Genomic DNA, 22603 nt, shown 5'->3' with positions numbered 1-22603 from the left:
CCGTCAAATGTTTGTCAGAACACAAAATCCTCCTGACACTTCTCAGGACCAACCCTACCTGACTCCTTCCCAGCATTTGTCACTGTCAGCCTTTCCCTCATTTAAGCCCTTCTCTCCCTTACTCTGACACCAAACTCTTGGTTCTCCTCTCCTTCTGCTCATTCCTTCTCAGGCTCTTTTCCTCTGTCCCTTAAGTGCTCCCCAGGGCTCAGATTTTGGCCCTCTTCTCTCTTCTCACTCTACACGCTCACAACGGGAAACTCTGGGGATCCTTATAACTGCGAAATACCTTATTTGAGGTAAGCAAGTCCCTCAACGGGGCTCACTAGCTCTCAGACATTACTCTGCCTTGGTTAAATAAAACTGACTCACAGGAATAAATAATGGGGAAAAGTTTGTTAGGGAAACTTCCAGCTACCGAATCTGCCCAGGAGGCAGGGACCACAACAGGAAAAATTTTGGAAGGAGTCTCAACTGAAACTTATTTTTTGTTTGTTTTGATTAGGAACACAGGCCTTAAAAAGACAAGCACCTCTGAGCTTATTTCCTAAGACATCCTCTTTATTTATCGGAATCCATTTTTAGACAGGACGTTCCAAGCGGGCTGGACTACACAATCGCGTTCACTGAGCTAACCCCAGCACCAGCCTGGGCTTAGCACCGAGCCGGTTTGGGGCTTGTCTCTTGCGCGGTGGCTCTGCCTGCAGTTCAGCCATGGTGCGGCCCACTGGGGAGGGAGAGCAGGAAACAGAGCCACGGTTGGCTCTGCTGAGAGGTGCTGCATTCAGAATAACTCCTCGAGTAGCAGCGGACACGTGCCACCGGCTTAGGGCGTTTCCTCCCGGCTTCACCCAGGTTCTCACGCAACGAAAACAATCTAGGCAGTCGCCTCAGCCACCCACCACACGTCTCGCAGCGGCGACTGCTCCGCCCACGCAGCCGCGTGGTGGAGGGCCGGACCCGCCCCTGACGTCACACAGGGCCCCGCCCCTTAGGGGGAGAGGCGGGAGCGCGGGAGCTCTGTTACGCAGGCGCGTTCGTCCTGTGTAGGTGGCGCTAGAGGCCGACGGTGGGGTTGTAGTTGAGGATGCTGTTGTCGCCATTTTGTAGGGTGTTTGTCGCAGCGACTGGGAGAGAAGACGGAGGTTTGGTGACAGTTATCGGCCAAAGGGCCTTTTGCTTTTGCGGAGGTAAGGTTTCGGATAGGTTGTTCTGAGCTGGGCGGTTTCCCAGTCTTTTAGGTCTCGAAGCCAGGTGTCGGAAAAACGACGGGATTCGGGGCCTCGGCGACCGGGGTTTCTTCGGGGCACAGCTCTGCTCGTGGCATTTGAAACCTAAAGTTGCCCAGGTGTCATGGTAGATTTAAAATCCTAGGGCGGAAAGGCCTCGGCTCTGCCGCTGACTCTTCTCAGAGAGGCCAGGCCACTCATACCACGGCTCCTTAGGCCCGTGACTCGTCCCGCCCATCAGAGTGAGACCCTGCGAGAGCCTCCTGGGGCAAGTGTTGTCCTAGATCAAGCCTTACGCTGGGTCCCTGGCCTCGGCCTTTTGTAGCATTCTGGGCTTTTCCGTGGTCAGACTTCTGCCTCAGAGTGCGCCAAAGGCCCTGGCCAGGTGCCCTGGCGGAGAGGCGCGGGGTGGGGACTGGGCTTCCGAGGAACTGCTAGTTTGCGAGTCCAGGTGGTGGAATTTAGCTCGTGCTTGTGAGAGGTAAATACGGAGAGGATCATCCTTTGTGCGAACTGGTTTTTTCCTAAAGTGGAGCATAGTATTGTTGCATCAGATCTGCATTTCTGATACTTTTGCATCACACTGTCCTTGATTACTTAAGTAACCGTGAAATGCTTATACTATTCTTAGGAAACGGCGCTCCAAACTGACCACGTCAACCACCTGGTCTTATTTTATAGCTATCTTTGTATGATTGTGCTCCATACATACACCCACAGGCTTCTTGTTATCCATTACATGCAGTCCTCTTGGAGCCATCTAATCATAACTTTAACCTATATAGATATTTTAATATAGATAACGTAAAATTGTCGGGTAATATAGGGTGTTAAAGGGCAGTAGAGCATCAGGTTTCTAAGATGGATATAAACATCTGATGTTTATTGTATCTGATGTTTTTATTGAAGGATGTCCGATGATTCTAACATGTAGGATTCTTTGTTAGTTAGAAATAGTGTGATAATTCTAGATAGTTTTTCTTTTTTTTTTGTATGCGAAGGAACCTAATCTGTAACCTGGATCTGGGATTCTTCTCTTGGCCTCCTGAGAAAATATTTCTGAACAGTAGTGGGGCGGGGTGGGGATGGCTTCCTAACAGCTGAATTAAATTTAAAGTAATGAACTTGGCTAGAGAAATAAAAACCTTTGGCTCTCCCAAGATACTTATTTTAATATTTGCATATTGATAACTGTGGTTATTTAAGAATTCTACCTTGGTGAGCTAGTTATGGCCTACTGACAGTAGAAGGAAAAAAACAAAACTGAAGCAGACACACATGTTTTGCAAAAACTGCATTATAATAGTCACAGTAATAAACCTCAGTCATCAGATGTTGTAATTTTGCTTGCTATGATTTAAGAATGCTTAACTAAACAATTTTAAAGAGTTCCTATGTGGTTAAAATACAATTTGGGTAATTGAAGGGTCAGAAGAATTCCACTAGAAATATAATTTTTTTTTGATGGCTTTCCTGATGGTTTTTTGGCTCAGGTTAATTTGTAGTGTCATTTATTTCAGTTTCCCATATTCAAATGACTATGTAAATCAGAATGCTCACTTACCAATTTCCAGTGAGAACCCTGACTAGAGTTTTAGGATTTTTGTTGGACCTAAGAATCAACAAGAGAAGTGAGTTAAAAGATCTGAATATTTGGTGGCTTCGGGCTCTGATGGCATGATACCTACATTTTCTTAGGGAATACCTCCCAGGAGATGCCTCATTTTTAAGTCTTTTTTAATTCATTTGAAATCTTTTAAATTTTTTACTTGAATTTGTTTGCTTGTTACTGAGTCATTTGGGCTAACTGAAGGAGGTTAACTAAGTTGGTTTTGCTCCATTTTACCTGTGTTCAGCTCCTTGCTGAGTTGTGAACCTCACCCTCTTCAACAGTTTGGACATCACTGTTAAAAACCTAACTGCTTTGTGAAAGAGTTAAGATGGGAAGAGGCAGATAGGGATGACATTGTTAGAACACAGATCCTGATCCTGAATGGAACCTGTGAGGATGTAGTCAGGGAATTGTCACAATTATCTGATTTCAGTGTGACCACATTCATCCTTATAGGTTCATTTCTTTAGTCACCCCAGATCTACAACAAATATGTTTAATTTTAAGAATGGCTGTAGGATGATCTGAAAATAAACAGTCATCTCCTATATTCAGTATCCCTAAGTGTTTCTCTGACTTCAGTTACTTGTATCACAGTATTTTGACAAAGCTGCATGACACTTGTGATATTTGTTTTAAATTAGTTCACATTTAAAGTTAACATCAATAACTTAATAATTTGATTATATCAATAACTTAAGAGATTAGTAATAATTTACCATAGAAAGAAGGTAATGATAAAAATAAAACCAAAAAAGTTATTAATTTCTAGCTAGATATTGTTGTCTACTGAAGGCTCTAAGCCTGAATCCTGACTCTTTTTTTAAAATGGCAGTTAGCAAGTGTTAGTTGAAGATATGCACCAAGCTGAAAATTTATCCAGAAGAATTGAAAGAAAATGTATTAAGGTCTCACAGTGTTATCATTTAGTACTAGGTGTGTATGCCACTTAGAATCATCTGACATACCAGTGGGATAGTGCCTCCATGCCTTGGGAACCATTACCTACGAAGATTTTAGAACCTGTACGACCCCATGTGCTGGGGTTTTTCTATTTAATTAATATTAATGTGAAATATTTTATTTACTAAATATAACCGTCTATAAATTCCACAACTCACTTTTCATTTCCATTAACAGATGCGGCATTCCAAAAGAACTCATTGCCCTGACTGGGATAGCAGAGAAAGTTGGGGACATGAAAGCTACAGTGGAAGTCACAAACGGAAGAGGAGATCCCACAGTAGTACACAAGAGAACAGACATTGTAAACCGCATCACCAGTTTAAAGAATCTGATTGGTAAATTACGCTTGAACTAGTACCATTTTAACACTAATAGTTTTAATGACTTGTCATTAGCTTATATACCTTTCATCTGTCAGATTGTTTTATAAATCAGTCAACAAATACTCATTCAGAAAATATTTACTGAGTGCCTATCATATGCTAGACACTGCTGTGAATAGAACAGAGTTCCTACCCTCATATATCTGTGTCCATTTGGGAGCTGTAGGAGACAGTTGATTGAGTCCCAGCTGCCAGTAATATAGTTGGGGGAAATGAGACACACAAAAGTTAAGTAAGTGATTAAAGGACCAGTGAGTGCCTTTAACTTGTATGTAGTAGGGAGAGCTGTACCTTGGGGCACTTACTTAGGGTTCCACAAATGAGAGATAATGAAGGGCGGGGAAGAGTTCATCCAGATGAGAAAAATAGCATGTGGTGTGTGAGAATGTTAAAGTGTGTTGGGGATTAGTTGCTTATACTGTATTCTACAGGTTATATTTGTAGATAAGGCCAGTAGATATGTTTGAGATTTTTAGAAGCTTGGCTGTTGTAAGAAGGGCCTCAATAAAAATTTCCAATGGCATGTGTCCTGTTTTATTGTATTCTTACCAGTGTAAAATTTGGAGGTAATACATTTATATAGAATTGAAGGAGTTTTTCAAGTTCCTAAATGATTAAACAAAGCCTAGGTGAATAGAGTTTCTTTCATTCTGTCCTCCATTAATTTCCCTTTCTCATTTGTTTTTGTTGGTTCTATGTTTCCTCCTTGTTTTGTGCAGATGTTCCACTGGGACTGTTTGCCAGATTGCTTTCTAAATTAGCCAACTGGGGTTACTTTAAAAAACAGTATGTAATTTTTTTCCTTCTCCATGCTAAAACAGACTTGTTCTCTAGAACAGTGAGCTTGTTGGTAATCAGTGCAGACTAATCATTCTTCACACACTATCATATGGAGGGAAGAGGGAGAATCTATGCCAGGATTTCAATGACCTGAGCTAATTAATGTATTATAGAAGAATATCTGTACCCTATATTAAGATAAGTACAAAATACTCTGTAAGGCTTAACATCATAGTACTAACCATTCATGGATTTATTATGCATTGTATGTGTAGAAAGGAAGTGATATGAATGATGAACAGTTACTCATGTTCATAATTAACCACATAAACATGATACTGAGTCAGTCCAATAACCACTAGGCCAATAGTTTCTTCTTTGATATTGGCACCAGAGATGTCTGGTGTTAATTGCTCTCCGTAATCTGGAGTAGTCTAATAGTCTTTTTCAAGATTCAAAACTTTACAAGAGTGTTTTTTGTAAAATTATTGGAAAAAAATGAAAAATACAGAAACGTATAAAGAAGGTACTCTTGGTAGGATGCTAGTCCCCCATTATTTGGATGTAAAATTATTTCTGATTATTTCTTCTGAAAAATATCTTTGTATACAAATCTTTGCCTCTGAATATTTCCTGAAAATAGGTTCTAAGAAGGGACAGTTTCAAGTTAAAGGGTGTGAACTCTTATAAGGCTCTTGCTACATATTCACATATTTTTCTAGAAAGTTTGTACCAAGTTACACTCCCTACGACATGCTCCTTCATTCTGTCACCAGTCTTGCCTATTTTGAAATGCCAAGAATAGTGTTTTGTTTTCATTTGAATTTTTAAATTTCTGCTGAATTTGTCCTCTGTCATGTGCTTATTGAACACTTGAACATTTTTTTAAATTGAAGTATAGTTGATTTTGAACATTATTTTTGTATTCTTAGGCTATTTTTTCTATTAAAGTGTATTTATGATTTATAAGCGTTTTTATTGTGTATCAATTATCTTACCTTTTTTCATATATATTTCAGAGTGTCTTTTCTTTCTGATTTGTAAGTAGCCTGTGAATTGCTCCCTTCCTACAGGCTTAATCAATTAATTCTACACAGGAAGACTGATGTGGCTGTGAACACATTTTATATCCTTAAATGTCTTGTTGTAACATAGAGTATCAAGCCTTAAACCAGTGATTCTCAAACTTTAGTGTGAATAGAATCACTTTGGAGGTATGTTTAAAATGCATATTATCAGATTATTCAGTGAGTCTGACCTGGGGTCCAGGGATCTTCATTTTTAAAAATTCAATATTTCGATATTGTTAATAAAGAGACCACCCTTTGAGAAACACTGTTTTAAGCCCTTTAGCCTGGCATGCAAGAATTTTGGATGATCTGTTCCCAGCTTATTTATTTGCATATGTTCCCCTATGTGAAAATTGCTCTTGCTGAAATTGTCTACTTACTATTTCCTAAGTAACATGTAGACAAACTCATCTCTAAGCCATTCTGGCTAAAAGTACTCTATAAATGTAAGATGGTAGTATGCCATTTTTCTCTCTTGGCATTTCTTCTACTTCCCACTTTGTCCAAATCCTGATTTCCCTTTAAGATGCAACTCTTCCCTTCTTTTTCATGAAATCTTCCCTGACCATTTTAAGCATTTTGAGTTTTTTCTCCTCTCTGACCCTAAGCACTCATATCCAGGCTTTCGGCATTTCCTGCATTGTTGAGTTTTGTTTTATTTTTGTGTGAGTAATCTCAAATTGAACAATTATTTGTTGGCAGGGATTTTGCCTCATATGTATTTTTTATCTTCCACAGGACCTGTGTGGAAATAAAAACGAATGCCCATAGCCTCATTAGTCTTGGCTGTTTTGAAGAACTACAGTGAAATATTCACTGGACATTCAGTGAATATTTTTAGAAATTAAATCAATCTGTTCATCCTGTTCACTCTGTCCATATAGCCTTTATAATTCTGTAGACTTTGTTTATATAATCTCTAAGCCTTGGTTGTTGTAGGTTGAAGAGGTCCTCATCTTTTTAGTTTATCCTCATGGTATTACTTCACCCCATGTTTGTTATTCTATAGATTATTTATGGATTATCAGCAGCTCTAATTTCATGCACTAGTCCAGCTAAGGATTATTAGTGTTAGAGTTTTCCGATAAATTTTAGACTTTTATGGGAAGGATGCCTTACAGAATTAAACAGATGCCCTTTAGAGTATGGTAATTTCTAGTTTGACGTATTGTAGGTCTCTCCCTTAACGGTTCCAAGCAACTGATCAGATCCCTGACTTAGACCCAGATTTAGACCCTAATATCCTGAGTTGTTTCTCCAATGGCTAGAACTTAAGGCTGACACTGGAGAAAGGGGGTTTCTGCATCTCCCCAGCCTGGATTTGATCCCAGCCCTGTTGAGTAGCAGTTTTAGAGATGCTTCTCCTTTATTTCTGCGTAAACCAGCCTCCTGAGAAAAAGAATGACAACATATTCTGGGAAAAAGGAAGAGGTCAGTGAGGGCAGTCTAGTCAACATCTGTCACTCCATTGCTTGTCAGGATTATTTTAGCTGATGTGTCTGACTGGGCAGGTGTCCCCTCTCTCCCTCAGTGCTCCATGTGCATCCCTCTTGAAGCTTCGCACTCTGTTGAAGAGGACACTCATCCCAGGTAGAGAGGGGGACGGGAAACTGGGTCAGTTGAATCTGTCTTTTTCTTTCCATCAGATCAAGGCTGCTTAACTGGAATCCATTGACTTCCTGAGGTCCATGACCTCTGAAATTCCTTGCCAAGTTTTGTTCACGCATTTGTGCGTTTCTTAGGGGAGAGGGTCCATATCTCTCAATCAGATTTTCAAAGGGCTCTGTAGATTCAGAAGTTAAGCACTGTGGCACCAGATGATGCTGTTTTCCCTGAATTCTTGTTTATTTCACAAGCAGGAATGACAGGAAATTCAAAATGCAAAGGGAAGTAGGGGGTTGGGAAATCCTAAGCAAGCAATTACAAGAACCTTTTCTCATTTGAGGGGGATATATTTTAGATATTTTTGGCACATGAAGCAGCCTTCAAAAGCTGTGTTGTCTATTTCTCAAAGAGATACAGGAAGCTCGAAATAAAAAGAGGAGAGGAGATGGAATAGGTGGTGTGTATAATAATACTGGCACATACAATAGGATTTAGAATGTGCTCTTACAACCATGGCAAATCGTTTTCCTTCTAGGGATCTCAGTTTAGTCATCTGTAAAATGAAAGGCCTGAAATATATTTAAGATTCCTTTTAGCTCTAATACACCTTTCATGAGAGAGCTCTGTGTGCCAGAGATACCTAACTTACATGAAGAAGGAAAGGAATCCTGTTTTGCCTGCCTCATATTGTGTGTGGCTCTGAAAAAAGGAAGAGAGGTTAGTTACAGATGCATATATCATAAGACTGATGAATTTCAGAAGAGCAGTTTTGTGAAGTTTTGGTCTTTCACCAGAAGGTAAAGGGACACTTAATCAAGTAAACACTGAATATGTTGAATGATTTGACCCAAGCTTTGTTCCTTGATAGCAGTATATATTAATAGAGATATATGTACCCATTTGCTTGTTGGTTAAAGTAAAATTATTTCTTAAGTTTTGTGAGTTAAATATAAATTCTAATTCATCAATTTGTATTTTTTTCTTTTATTGAGTTAGGTGTTTAAACCAGGAATTCTTGAGAGAATGTTTTATTTTAACCACGTTATTCTAGAATGAGAGTAATTTTAAATCCTTTAATGTGTTTGCAGTCATTATTTAGAAGCCAGGTCCTTGAATGAGAGAGATTATCGGGACCGGAGATACATTGATGAATACAGAAATGACTACTGCGAAAGATATGTTCCTAGACGTTATCACAGAGACGTTGAAAGCGGTTATCGAATCCACTGCAGTAACTCTTCAGTCCGAAGCAGGAGAAGCAGTCCTAAAAGGAAGCGTAATAGACACTGTTCAAGTAATCAGTCACGTTCGGTATGATTGATTTTGTTTTTATTTTGGGTGGATACTTATTTGTGTGTAAAAGCTCTTACTGAGCCAATAAGTTTGAAAAAGTTTATATATATAATACTATATGAATATAATTGTGTTTATATTACTTGAATCCTTAAAGGAAACTTCCAAATTCTTACAACTAATCTGTATTTATTAGTTAGCCCTCATTTGCCCACATTTACTCATTTTCTGCAGACCAGATCATGAGTTTCTTGATTTTAATATTAAAAATATTTTTATGTTTTATAACATAGTCATACGAAAAGATGAAGCACCCATCTTTTCTTTCATCTTAAACGTTTTTTACTTTAAAAGAAACCCCTTTCCCAGTACTTGCAGACAAATGTAGAAAGTTGCACTGGCGGATACTTACCCTGTGTATAGCACAGTCTGCAGTTAGTTCCACTAGAGTTCTGAAAGTGGGTGCTGAAGGGGAAATTATTGTCCAGAAAGCCTGCCCTTTTTCTTTTTTTACACTCATGAATCTTCACTTGTTTGGTCAGTAAACTATGAATTATTATTTTCCTCCCCAAGTTTTCTTCAGTAGAACTATTATTGATTAGATCGAACATGGACATTAACTAGCCTTTATTTTCCCCTTTCATTTTAATCAAGTATGTTTAAAGATATTGCTAAGTATCAATTTGAACTAATCTTGACATTTTAAAACATTTTCCTTACAAACTAGACATCTCAACTCACAGCATAGGCTATTTTATAACAAGAGATTAATAGATCATGACATTGCATTCTTTAAATTTCAGACTTCAATTAAATCAGTATTTTAAAGAGACAATTGTGTTGTTTTTTTCTATTGCCACTTTAAGTATCTTATCTGAAAATCTGTTCCTTGCCATGTTTTTCTTCTGTAACATAAACTGTGCCCTGTGAATTTCTGGGGACTGAATTTGAAATTGCTCCTGCCAACTGTTCGTGGCCTGGTGCTTATCTGAATGCCTGAATATCTCCCCGCTGAATGAATTGCGTATTCTGCCCTGAATTCACTCTGATATATTGATTGGCTGGACGATCTTGGTGCTGCCCACTTGCCGTTCCAGAAGAGCCACCGAAGGAAAAGATCCAGGAGTATAGAGGATGATGAGGAGGGTCACCTGATCTGTCAAAGTGGAGACGTTCTAAGAGCAAGATGTATAGAATATTTTTCAACACTTTTTAAACTTTGCAGACAGAATAATCTTTTTAAGAATAGTTTGTCAGCGGGGGGCTAAAGAACTCTTCATTGCTTTTTTGTTTTGTTTTTCGTGGGTTTGTTTGTTGTTCTTTTGTATTTCTTCTTTTCTATAGAGTTTAAATATTTTTACTCTAAAGTTCCAAAATAATCAGTGGAATTTGAGATTAGAGCAAGAAAGATAGCTCTATCTAAATTGTTTTTGTAGCAGCTGAAAATAAAATAATTTGAGTGCTGGAACCTTAATTATGCTTTAATAGAGATCATTTGAAAATATTCCACACTTAAGCATTCATTATTTGAATAACTGATAATTTGTACTCATGTACTTACACTTCTTTCTCCCCCCTCACTTTAGATGAAATCGTGGACACTTTGGGAGAAGGGGCCTTTGGCAAAGTTGTGGAGTGCGTTGATCATGGCATGTAAGTTTGTTGTTTTTCTTTTTTGAACATTCTGATATTTTTGGTGGGGAAGGATCCATAATTTAGATGAAATGGAATTTAAGTGGTAGCTATGTGTTTTCCTGGGAGGTATAAGTATTCAAAAGTTCTTGAACTGTGTATGATTTATTTACCGTAAGTATGGATTTTGATCAAGAGTGCTGAAAATTTTTATCAGATGGAGTTCATTGAAATTAATGTGAGTGTTCAAGTGAAGAGTTTCCCAGAACTTAGGTCCTTAGCTTTCTATAAGAGATTTGGAGTGCTTTACCCTACTTTTGAATTGCAGAGACAATAAATTAGCATGTCTAATCTTCTTGGTTCGAAAACTTTTATTTCCAAAGGATAATATTTGCACGTTAGGGTTAGCTTCTTAAACTATAAAGAAATTACATTACTTGCAGCCTACAGAATAAAGTTCAGATTCTTTAATGAGTTATACTAAACTTTTTGTTATTTGACCCTCTCTGCTTCATTTTCATGTTTTCCTCTAGGATCTCTCTTCTGTGGTTGCACGTTTTTTTGTAAGTGAACGTCTTAAAACAGTTTAGTGGAAACTGCACATTTCTAAATTGACATCTAAATTTTTCATCATAAAATAGTTGATGTAATTTCCAGCTTATTGTAAATACTGATTTTTAAAAAAAAACATATCTCTCTTTCTAAATATGTTTGGGGGAATCTAAATACAACAGCTTGATACCTCCTGTCATCCATGAACAAACTTTTCTTGAATACTTAGAAATGCTTTATCCTTGAACTTACTTTTACTTCACTTTTCATAAAGAATATTGTCCTAAATGTCTTTTATTGTCACCCTTTCCTCTCTATGACAAAAATGTGAACATAAAGTAAAATTTTAAGATATTTTGAAATACTTTGACTTAGGAAAGTTGCTAAAATATTCCAAAGAATTCGCATATATTCTTCACCCAGATTCCACAAATGTTAACATTTTACAGTATTTAATCATTCTCTATATTTACATGTTATATGTATTTTCAAGTTTTGCCAGCTAATCTACAGACCTGATTCACATTTCACTAGTTGTCCCATTAAGGTCTTTTAAAAATTTCTTGAGGTTCCAAGACTTGAGTATTTGAGATATTCCAATGAATAGTATTCAGTTGATCAAGTACAAATCTGTTACAAATTTTGATACTTATTAGACCTAAAACATACAATTTAATTGAAAATATATCTTTTATTGAGATGGTTGGGGCCTTTAAAAAACGAGTTCATGTGTCCATAGATAAATCTTACTGTTTTAGCATTAAGTTTCCATTTTTCGTTTTCTTTTTTTAATTGACAAGTAATATGAAAGCTTGTAAGTTTAAGGTGTATAACGTTGGTTTGAAACATTTATATACTGCAATGTGATTACTATAGTAGCACTAGCTAACACCATTATCCATTTTTCATTTTTATAGCTATTAGCACTGTTCATTTTTATAGCTTATTAGCAGTTAGAAAACTTGGCCGTATGATTAAATAGATGAGGCTAGAAGAAGTTTTGTCACAGCAGTTTTATAGTAATTCTTTTTAAGTCTTGAGATATATGCTATAGGGAGATAAATCATTAAAAATTTATTTTGATGATTATATATCAGCCCACAACTTCATTGGGGCCTTGTCAAAAGAAATGAGTTTGGAATAGGTTTGCTATCCAGCCACTAGAAAAATTTGTTTGCCTCAAAGATTTTTTTTTTTTTTTTTTAAACAGCCTAGGGCACAAACCTTGCCATATTAATTTCGTGTGCATGGGGTTCTCTTTTGTAATGTGGGAAGGCCATAGTGAAAAATGCAGGGTTGACTGCTGGCTTGTATTCAAGAAGATCAGGTTTAGAAAAGAGGACAGAAGGAAGCTGAAGATTGGAAATCCCTTTCCTCAAAATCATTTATGGCTTTTTTTTTTTTTGGCCGCGCCACGTGGCTTGCGGGATCTCAGTTCCCCGACAAGGGATTGAACCTGGGCCCACGGCAGTGAAAGCTCGTGTCTTAAACCACTGGACCACCAGGGAATTCCGTCTGTACTTTTTAGGCAGTATTACAGATGCCCCGGTCTAAAACACGCTGCCCTACGTTGTTGCTATTTATACCTATTCGCATCCATGAATGCACTAAACGTTTTTTTGGCTTCATGACTTATTGATGGTGTCTCCTTTGCTGGAATTATCTAACAAACTGATAGTTGTCTTTCTTCTTTGAAGAAGTCTAAGCTCCCCTAACCCTGATGGTTAGGCTCTTTCTTCTCTCTACTCCTTATACCAGGCACTTCTAACCTTATGATAAGTTGTTCAAGTGTCTGTCTTTTCCATTAGACTATGAGGTACATGAGACAAGCCCTTTCTATCACTGATTTCCAATGCAACATCTGGCACAGTCGGTCTAGCCTGGTGAATGAGCGAATGCTTTCAGCAGTAGTATGTTCTATTCAAGGTTTATATTTTTATCCTTTTTTTAAAAAAACTACTTATAAAATCTAGGTAAATTTAAACTTTTGGAAACAAACATTAATGTTCACAAGTATTAAGAGAAATCATCACTCCATATAAAGTATATTTTGTCAAAATGTTTTGAAAAAATGTTTATAGATCTGCTATAATATACCGTGAAAGATTATTTTAGGAAAATAGCATAGAATGATTGGTACTTAATAAGATTATGCTTTAGAGCAGGGGTCCCCAACCCCTGGGCCGTGGACTGGTAGCGGTCCGCGGCCTGTTAGGAACTGGGCCTCACAGCAGGAGGTGAGCAGTGGGCGAGCGAGTGAAACTTCATATGCTGCTCCCCATAGCTTGCATTACCGCCTGAACCATCACACCGTCCCCCCAACCATGGAAAAATTGTCTTCCATGAAACCGGTCCCTGGTGCCAAAAAGGTTGGGGACCGCTGCTTTAGAGGATACATGTCTTCAATGCCCTTCTGTACATTTACCATTTTCATTTTGTTTTTAAGGGATGGCATACATGTAGCAGTGAAAATCATAAAAAATGTGGGACGATATCGTGAAGCAGCTCGTTCAGAAATCCAAGTATTAGAGCATTTAAATAGTACTGATCCTAATAGCATCTTGTAAGTAATAAACTTGGAACTGTGATCCATTATGTTACATGAAATAATCAGAATTCTATGAACTGAATTATTTTTATTTTGATCTGTTTTAGCCGATGTGTCCAGATGCTAGAATGGTTTGATCATCATGGTCATGTTTGTATTGTGTTTGAACTCCTGGGACTTAGTACCTATGATTTCATTAAAGAAAATAGCTTTCTGCCATTTCAAATTGACCATATCAGGCAAATGGCATATCAGATCTGTCAGTCAATAAATTGTAAGTATACTTGTTAAATTTTTAAATACCAATAAATTAAAGGTTTTATTATACAAGCAACATATCAAAACATTGTCACTAAATATGCATGTTGCAAGTAAAGATGAAACCACTTTTGATCCCTACATCTACTACTAATTCTCCTTTGCCCCGGTACAGATTAAATTTGTAAGTGAAACTAATAAAGTCTTTTTTTTCTTTTGTAGTTTTGCATCATAATAAATTAACCCATACAGATCTGAAGCCTGAAAATATTTTATTTGTGAAGTCTGACTATGTAGTCAAGTATAATTTGAAAATGGTAAGTTACACTTGTTTTAATTTTGGTAGTTGTCTTTAAAATTAATTTAGCTTGGTGATCCTTGGATGAGGAATTTTACCTTTGAGGCTTATTATATCCTGATGTTTAACCCAAAAAGGGTAATCCTTTGCCTTCCTCATGGGGTTATTTTGAAAATCAAAAAGATAATTCATGTGCAAGCCTTTTGGATAGTGCTATAAAATATTTCATATCTTTATTGATCTTTGTGTTTACTTAACTGTATCTCTAGAAACGTGATGAACGCACACTGAAAAACACAGATATCAAAGTTGTTGATTTTGGAAGTGCAACATACAATGATGAACATCATAGTACTTTGGTATCTACACGGCATTACAGAGCTCCAGAGGTCATTTTGGGTCAGTAGATAACAGACTTCCTGATATTCTAATTGAAAAAGAGGTTTTTTGTTCTCTACAGCTTTTATTGGGGGGCAGGTAGTCGGGGGATAGCTGTGATTTTCTTAGCAGTGTACAGAAAATGTTTTCTGTTTTCATAAAAGCTGTCTGGACATTGCTATAAATATTTTTCCTGAGTGGGAAAAATGTGGTATCATCTGTAAAGATATTCCAGGTGGTGGTTATTTTTGAACAAGTCCGTCTTACAAGATCATAAGAGAACAAGCTGTATTGGCTAAGTACCTGACAGCAGTGTGATTTTGGAGCTATGCGGGCACCTCTTTTCGTCTCATCACAAAAGCGTAGTGCTGGTGAAAATGCTAAAGATTTGGTTGGCAGACGTCTAGATGTAGGGTGGATGGAGGTTAAGAGGAGAAGAAAGGGGGGCTAGTCTAAGAGGAGAGCTTCTTTAATCATCTTTGACATGAGAAAGCATGGAAAGGAAAATTAGTTAAGGTGCAGGGTTTTTAAATATTAATAAAAGGGAACTCAGTGAGGGAGAGCGCATCTTATGCCTCAAAATTTAAAAGTTTGAGACCAAGTCATGTTGATAGAGCAAGGAAGTCAGAGATGGCTTTGGGGGCTGGGAGACAGTGGGAAAAATTCAGATCAGGTGATATTGGGAGATAGTTAAATGGTATAAGCATATTCGCCAAAAGTGAGTTTCAACCGAGGTTGGATAGTAAAACATCTTTGTGGAATCAGTCTTTTCCACTTTTTACCTTTTGTCTAAGAGGACTTGGTAGTTCAGAATATGAGTGTGAAAGCAAACTAATGATGTTTACCTAGAGTAGAGAATTAGTAAAAGGGACAGGAAATTAAGAATATTATGTAGTGCTGGCTAGTAGAACTTTCCGTGATGATAGAAATGTTCTGTATCTGCACTATCCAATATGGTAGCCAGTAGTAGCCACACGTAGACTACTGTGTACTTTCAGTATAGCCAGTGTGACTGAGGAACTGAATTTTAAATTAATTTAAATTTTAGATTTAAATAGCCACATGTGGCTAGTGGCTACCACATAGGACAGCACAGGTTTGGAGCTCATCTTTGAGACTGATGTTACTAGGATTTCTGCTTAGTATGGTCTGAAAGAAGCTGCTGTGCTGCAGTAGTTTAGAAAGTGTATTCATGGTTGAGGACTGAAGGCTGCAATGAAGGTAAAAGAAAAGAGTGTGGGAAGAGATTGTGGACAGAGAGGTATTTTCAGAGCTTAAAAAGAGATAACTTGCTGTGTTTTATCCATTTTAAGAAGATTTTTCTCCACATTTTAACATGTGAGGGAACACAACACAAAACAATTGGCATTTTTTTCTTTGTTATTGGTTCGTAAAACAGTGGTGTATCTTGCAGTTAGTTAATGGCCTCCTCCTAGATTGCGTAAGATACAGTGATTCTTAGTAATACTACAGTCCCATGTGTGGCCAGGCTGGGGATAGTTGATATAAATCTGAAATTGGGGTTATTGGTCTTTAGGAAAAGAAATGAACAGATGGGAAGATTAGAAGGGTTCTTTGTGTGTTTGTGAAGTGTTACTCCTGAGGATTAAGACAGAATTAGGTTGAAGAGGAAGATGTTGTCAGGTGCTACCATTGAGGAGGGCAGTTGGTGTCATGTCTTGGGTGTTGGTAGTAAACAGAAGTTGGTAAAAGTGAATGATGTGAAATTCCAAAGAGTATGAGAGCTGACCCATAAGAGAATGAGGTGATTTACAGTCACCTGGGAGAAACTGGACTGGGAGACAGGAGTGGCTGGAAAAGAAAACTTTCATCTTAGATCCAAGCTGTATCATTTGCAGATTTTGTATGTGTTACTGTAAGTAGAAACCATGCTCCATTATCCTTTTGTTCAAGTGATAAGTACTATGAGGGTTAACAAAAATGGCGAAATCATAGTCAAGTTCCTTGAATATATTGTTTCTTCCTTTGTCTTTAAATTCAGTAATGTTACTGAAAGTAATTGAAATGTCTTTTAAAGTAGGTTTTATTTGTACATTATTGTTTTATTAAAAACTTAATCTTTAAAAGGTTAAAACATCTGTATGGTTTACTCTTTTCCTTTCTAATTAGATATAGACTTAAGGCTAGGTGTTTTTTTCTTTTCTGAATAATGTTACTATTGAGATTCTGAAGGAGAAAGTATATATGATCATGTATAGACAGCCTGAAAGTACATATATAGATACCTCTCTATGTGAACTTTAAATAGCTATATAATTCTGCTTATGGGTGACACTGCTTATAATATCCATTATAATTCTTACATAATTTATGTGACACTACTATTTCTTTTAATGGAAGAAATAAACTCAGATATCAAGCTGATGGTAATTGATAAGGGGTTAGTAATTACATTCTGAGGATAATTATTGATCTATATTTGCACTAATAAAATGTAAAATTTCATAGAACAACCGTTAACTGGGTATAACAGTGCTCCTCATTGCACAAGCAATTCAGAGACTATGGAATATTTGCTAAGCCCTCTTATTTTACATAAAATGCCTCCTCCCCCAGGTTAAAATACTGTAATTTGATACAAGGATATGGAGGACTCTGAAAGCATACTGAATAATGTTTGATATAAAACTAAAAATAAACCCTGAATTTACTATCATATTCTCCTAAATGGGCTATATAAAGAGAGCACCCACATAGGAAAAGATATTGTGTATTGGCAGTTAAAAATTGTTGCATAATAAAATGTTTGGTTTTGTTTTTAAATAGCTTTAGGTTGGTCTCAGCCTTGTGATGTTTGGAGCATAGGTTGCATTCTTATTGAATATTACCTTGGTTTCACAGTCTTTCAGGTATGTATTTAGTAAATGTTATTTACTGATTCATAATGAGCTTTAATGTTAAAGGCATGTTAAAGTTTTGGTTTCCATATCGGAAAGTTGCCATAGTGTCATTATTCATAAGATTAAAACTTACATGTGCAAAATAGTCATCCTTCTCTAAAACCATAGTTGAATGAAATACTCTCAGTGAATGGTCATAATTCATTCTACATGTGGAGCTTTTAAACACATGGTTCATATTGACTTCATATGATCCATTTTTTTATTGTGGTGCCCCTTCATAAATTTACATTAGTGTTACTACAGTCAGCTTTAATTCAGCTCTGGTTATGTTGCACTTTTATTAAAAGAATTCAGAAACAGTAAGTTGTATTAAGCATCTATGACACCCTAGGCACATTTCTAAGCACTATGTGTATAAAAATGAAAAGACAGCATCTCTGTCCTCAAGGAAGTCATACACAGGATAGACATGGGAAAACGTACAGTACAATGTGATACATGCTATAATGGAACAATGTAGAAGGGAACCCAGAAAAGGTGAACGGTTAAGTTTTCTTAGAGAAGGCATCAGTGAGGAGTAGGGAGTTTAATCCATCCTATAAGGAAGAGTAAGAGTTTGTCAGAAAACTAGAGTGTGTGATGGCCATATCAGGAAGAAATGGTATTCATAAATGCAAGAGGCATAAAGGAAGCTCCTCTAGTTGAGGGAGGATGAATAGTGCTGTCGGAGTGTCTTGGATAAATAGGAAAATGGTGTCAGTAGGCAAGTACTGATTCATAGTGGACTTGTTTGCCATAGAAAGGTATTTGTTTTATCCTAGGAGTCAGTGGTTTCCAAATGTAGACTGGTCTAAAATGAAAATGATTTTGTAGGGTTGCCATTCTGGCTTTCATTTAGAAATTATCTCTCCTGTTTTTTTTGGTATTAAAATGGTCTTTCTATGAAATGATAACAGTTATTGGCTTACTTGGCAAAACAAAAAAGGGAAAATGTTATTTAGGTCTCTACTTTTTTTCCTCATAATTTTGCTTATGTCAGAAAACTAAAAGTCTTGAAAGCTTCAAGTGGTGTAACCATTGAAGAACTTTAAGAGGGTTGTGATTTGATCAAGGTGTGTTGTTGGATGGGGTGAGGGTGGTTAGGGAGTTCCTGGCTAATACTAAGGTTGATTTGAGGTTATGGCAATGCAGGATGAGGAGGGAGGAAGCTGTGATGAATTATAAGTCACTTAGGTGGCTGTTGCAGAATATATGTGTTCACTGCTGTGGGGCACCTCACCAAACTTCTGTCTACTCTGTAGAGATCTGTTAAAACTACTCTGAGTTTGTAGACAAGTATGATATCTAGAACATAGCTGTCAGTCATTTCTAGGGGGTGGTGTCTGGTTTTGTGGTAGTAAGCTGTAGGGTCAAGGAAAAAGTTGAGCACAGTGCATGCTTTCTTCATTCTGACACATATAAAATCCTTCAGATGGTTTTATGATTGTAAATCATTCTGAGATCTTAAGTGTCAATTATTAACTTTGGTTTGAGATGTGGTTTATATTTTAATTCTACCCTCCAAAATAGTCTTCAACTAAGGAACTTTTTGAAGATAATGGAGCTTGTATTATTTATTCCTGTCATGAATTAAGAACATTTTGAAAGTGTGCTAGGCACAGTAGTTAATGGATTTAAAAAGTATTGCACATAGACTCTGCTCTTCAGAACAAGGGTTGGCAAACTATATCCTGTCTGATGCCTGCTTTAAAAAACGAAAAAGAATATGTGGTAGAGACCATTTGTGACCATCCAAGCCTGAAATATTTACTATCTGGTCCTTTACAGAGAAAGTTTGCCAGCCTCTGCTTAGGAGTGTACCATTTAGTTTAACAATTTATTCTACTTTAGCCAAAGCTCTGTTACTGTGTAATTTAAGAATATGAGTTTTGACTTGGGTTCACAGCTCAGGTTTCCTCATTGATGAGCTATATGAGCTTGAGCTAGTATCTTAACCTCTTTGGAAGTTATGTTCCCACATTCCTAGCTCAAGGTTGTTGTAAGAATTATTGGGACTGTATTTTTATTGTCTAGGATTAGTGTTACAAAGTTGCTATCCATTGGGTAGTGGAGGTTAGTTAAGCAACTGATAAAATGAGTAGCCAGGTTTTTGGTAATCTTCCCCAGTCATCCCTCAGTTAAGCAGTACAAGTAATACAAATAAGGAAAAACTGTTCTGTTTTACATTAAACAAATTATGCGAACATTGTAAATCAACTGTACTTCAGTAAAATGTACCTAAAAAGTTGCTTGTCAATCAGCTATACAGACCTTACCGATCCATTTCAGAAATCAGACGATCAGTATAGCTCATTCAGTTTTATTCCATCTTTGAAGTAGAGTGTAATATAAATTGTATAGCTGTCTAATCTAGTCCTTTTATGGAAACACTATTTTCTTTTTTTAACATTTATTTATTTACTTAATTTTTTCTTTTTTTTTTTTTCCTGGTTGCATTGGGTCTTCATTCCAGCACGTGGGCTTCTCTCTAGTTACGGCACACGGGTTTTCTCTCTCCAGTTGTGTTGTGCAGGGTCCAGAGTGTGTGGGCTCTGCAGTTTGTGGCACGCGGGCTCTCTCGTTGTGGTGGGCAAGCTTAGTTGCCCCACAGCATGTGGGATCTTAGTTCCCCGACCAGGGAGCGAACCCACGTCCCCCGCATTGGAAGGTGGATTCTCTACCACTGGACCACCAGGGAAGTCCCGAAAACACTATTTTCTTGTGTTTTCCTTTTATGTGCATGTAGGGAAATGGAAAGTGCTAAGTTTCTTTTTCCTACTTTTTTAGACTCATGATAGTAAAGAGCACCTGGCAATGATGGAACGTATATTAGGACCCATACCAACACACATGATTCAGAAAACAAGGTATGCTTTTTATTTATTTGCGTTTTTTATTTTTATTTTTTAAATTAATTAATTAATTTATTTATTTTTGGCTGTGTTGGGTCTTCGTTTCTGTGCGAGGGCTTTCTCTAGTTGCGGCAAGCGGGGGCCACTCTTCATCGCGGTGCGCGGGCCTCTCACTGTCGCAGCCTCTCTTGTTGTGGAGCACAGGCTCCAGACACGCAGGCTCAGTAATTGTGGCTCATGGGCCTAGTTGCTCCGCGGCACGTGGGATCTTCCCAGACCAGGGCTTGAACCCGTGTCCCCTGCATTAGCAGGCAGATTCTCAACCACTGTGCCACCAGGTATGCTTTTTAAGATTAAAGCCCTTATTGGGTACATGCAGTGGCCTATATTCAAACTATAGAAAACCCATCTTTGTTGTTATTGCTTATTCCAAAGACTGTAGATTTTGAATTTTTTTTCATGAAGTCAAGTTTTTGAAAAGTAATGCAGTATTTACTTTGTGATCCAGTAAATAAAGTGGTGTTTTTATACTCAAGTTAACCTTTGCATAAATGTTTTCCTAGGTTGATGTAAAAATAATACATAGAGTAGTAAAAAGAGCTTGATTTTGGAGTCATATCTAAGTTTGAATTCCAGACTGTTGCAAACCACATGTATGTCTTTGGACAAGAATACTATAAGTGGTTTCAAAACATAGCTTCACCGCAGAAGTCACCCAGGGAATTGTTAAAGATTTCCAGCCCCATTCCAAATCTAGTGAAATCAGAATTTACAGGAATGGATCTAGGAACCTCTGTTTTTGAAGCTGGCATTGTGTCATGTATGGTAATTGGGAACAACTTAGGTGGGATACTAAAACTTCAGAGGGTACAAGATTAGGAAAAATACCATACAAGGTATCTGATATAATTATTGCTGAGATTTTTAGAAATTGTATGTTTATGTATATATAGAGAGATGTCTATGGTTCCATCTTTTCCCCCAGTCCCCTGGTGGGGGCAGGGTAAGCATGTGGGTTTTTGGGGGGGTTTTTTTTGTTTTGTTTTTAATTTAAACTAATCCAGACTTCTCTTTCCTATAGGAAACACAAGTATTTTCATCATAATCAGTTAGATTGGGATGAACATAGTTCTGCTGGTAGATATGTTAGGAGACGCTGCAAACCATTAAAGGTAAAACAAAAAAAAACAAAAAAAAAACCTGTTTTAACTATTTTTTAATGTCCTTCTTAAACAAAGTCATTTTTCCCCTCAGGAATTTATGCTTTGTCATGATGAAGAACATGAGAAACTGTTTGACCTGGTTCGAAGAATGTTAGAATATGATCCAGTGAAAAGAATAACCTTGGATAAAGCATTGCAGCATCCTTTCTTTGACTTATTAAAAAAGAAATGAAATGGAAATCAGTGGTCTTACTATACTTCTCTAGAAGAGATTATTTAAGACTGTGTCAGTCAACTCTAAACATTCTAATATTTTTGTAAACCTTAAATTATTTTGTACAGTTAAGTGTAAATGCTGTATGTTTTGTATCAATTGCATAATTATCTTGTTAAGCAAATACGGTCTTGATAATGAATGAAATATAAAAGCTAAAATTAATTTTCCTTTTTTGAGATTAATTACCATTTTTAAAGACCTTTGGAATATCCTTTGTGTCCAGCGATAAATGTGATTGATCTTGCCTTTTGTACATGGAGGTTGACTCTTGGAAGTGATTTTTGTCTTTCGTTTTTTGGTTTTTTTTTTTGAGTAAAAGGAAATCTTGACTACTTCATTCTTAAATGAATATTCTTTATATACCTCAAACTTTTCTTAACTTGAAAAGTTTTTTCTGTAATTGTTGAACAGGTAATAAGTATTATTAACTCTAGGTAGGCAGGTATTAGAAACCAAAACCCATAGGAACTGTTTGCTGTTGGAATTTCATTAAATTGTAAGTATTGTGTTCTGTTTCATTGGGTGATGTCAGTGGTGGTAAGTAGCATTCATGGAAAGACATCCAACTTGTGCATCGTAATAGGTTAATAAAACCGCATCACACTTCGTTTAAGATTAAAGTCTAACTGGAAAGTTAGCTTGGGAAGTCTGTTTTCCAATGGCTATTTATGTAGTTAGTCACAAACGTAGAAATAGGAATTCTGATGACTGAGGTTTTTGTTTTTAATGCCAAATCTTCAGGAGTCTAGAAATTGTCCAATATCTGTTTCCTTACCATATGAAGTATAAATACTTAAACCTCAG

At 37.0% G+C, this 22603-nt stretch overlaps 1 protein-coding gene across 11 annotated transcripts; it reads left to right on the top strand.

Moving 5' to 3' along the window:
• The first annotated feature begins 1045 nt into the window (after window positions 1-1045).
• Window positions 1046-22317, top strand: CLK4 (CDC like kinase 4). 11 transcript variants are annotated; one of them, XM_007169812.2, is made up of 15 exons: window positions 1046-1190; window positions 3982-4142; window positions 4910-4976; window positions 8734-8956; window positions 10036-10126; window positions 10525-10591; window positions 11104-11133; window positions 13569-13685; window positions 13778-13944; window positions 14151-14245; window positions 14496-14625; window positions 17392-17474; window positions 20295-20374; window positions 21441-21531; window positions 21614-22317. In XM_007169812.2, exons 2-15 carry the CDS (start codon window positions 4040-4042, stop codon window positions 21752-21754), a joined length of 1485 nt encoding a protein of 494 aa, XP_007169874.2. In that variant the 5' UTR covers window positions 1046-1190; window positions 3982-4039; the 3' UTR covers window positions 21755-22317. The 11 variants fall into 11 exon arrangements, with proteins under 11 accessions (XP_007169874.2, XP_007169875.2, XP_007169876.2 ...); XM_007169817.2 differs by lacking the exons at window positions 1046-1190; window positions 3982-4142 and adding exons at window positions 5990-7471; window positions 7572-7630; XM_057540577.1 differs by lacking the exons at window positions 1046-1190; window positions 3982-4142; window positions 4910-4976 and adding exons at window positions 5995-6010; window positions 6779-7471; window positions 7572-7630.
• Window positions 22318-22603: the final 286 nt, after the last annotated feature.

Source organism: Balaenoptera acutorostrata, chromosome 2, assembly GCF_949987535.1.
Source record: "Balaenoptera acutorostrata chromosome 2, mBalAcu1.1, whole genome shotgun sequence".
NCBI lineage: Eukaryota > Metazoa > Chordata > Mammalia > Artiodactyla > Balaenopteridae > Balaenoptera > Balaenoptera acutorostrata.
This window is presented reverse-complemented; position numbering and strand designations above follow the sequence as displayed.

Bases quoted from the DNA above. Each gene is read 5' to 3' on its own strand.
- CLK4 (XM_007169812.2), top strand. From the start codon at position 4,040: ATGAAAGCTACAGTGGAAGTCACAAACGGAAGAGGAGATCCCACAGTA. The intron at 13,945-14,150 runs GTAAGTATACTT...TTTCTTTTGTAG, and splicing joins GATCTGTCAGTCAATAAATT to TTTTGCATCATAATAAATTA. The intron at 21,532-21,613 runs GTAAAACAAAAA...TTTTCCCCTCAG, and splicing joins GACGCTGCAAACCATTAAAG to GAATTTATGCTTTGTCATGA.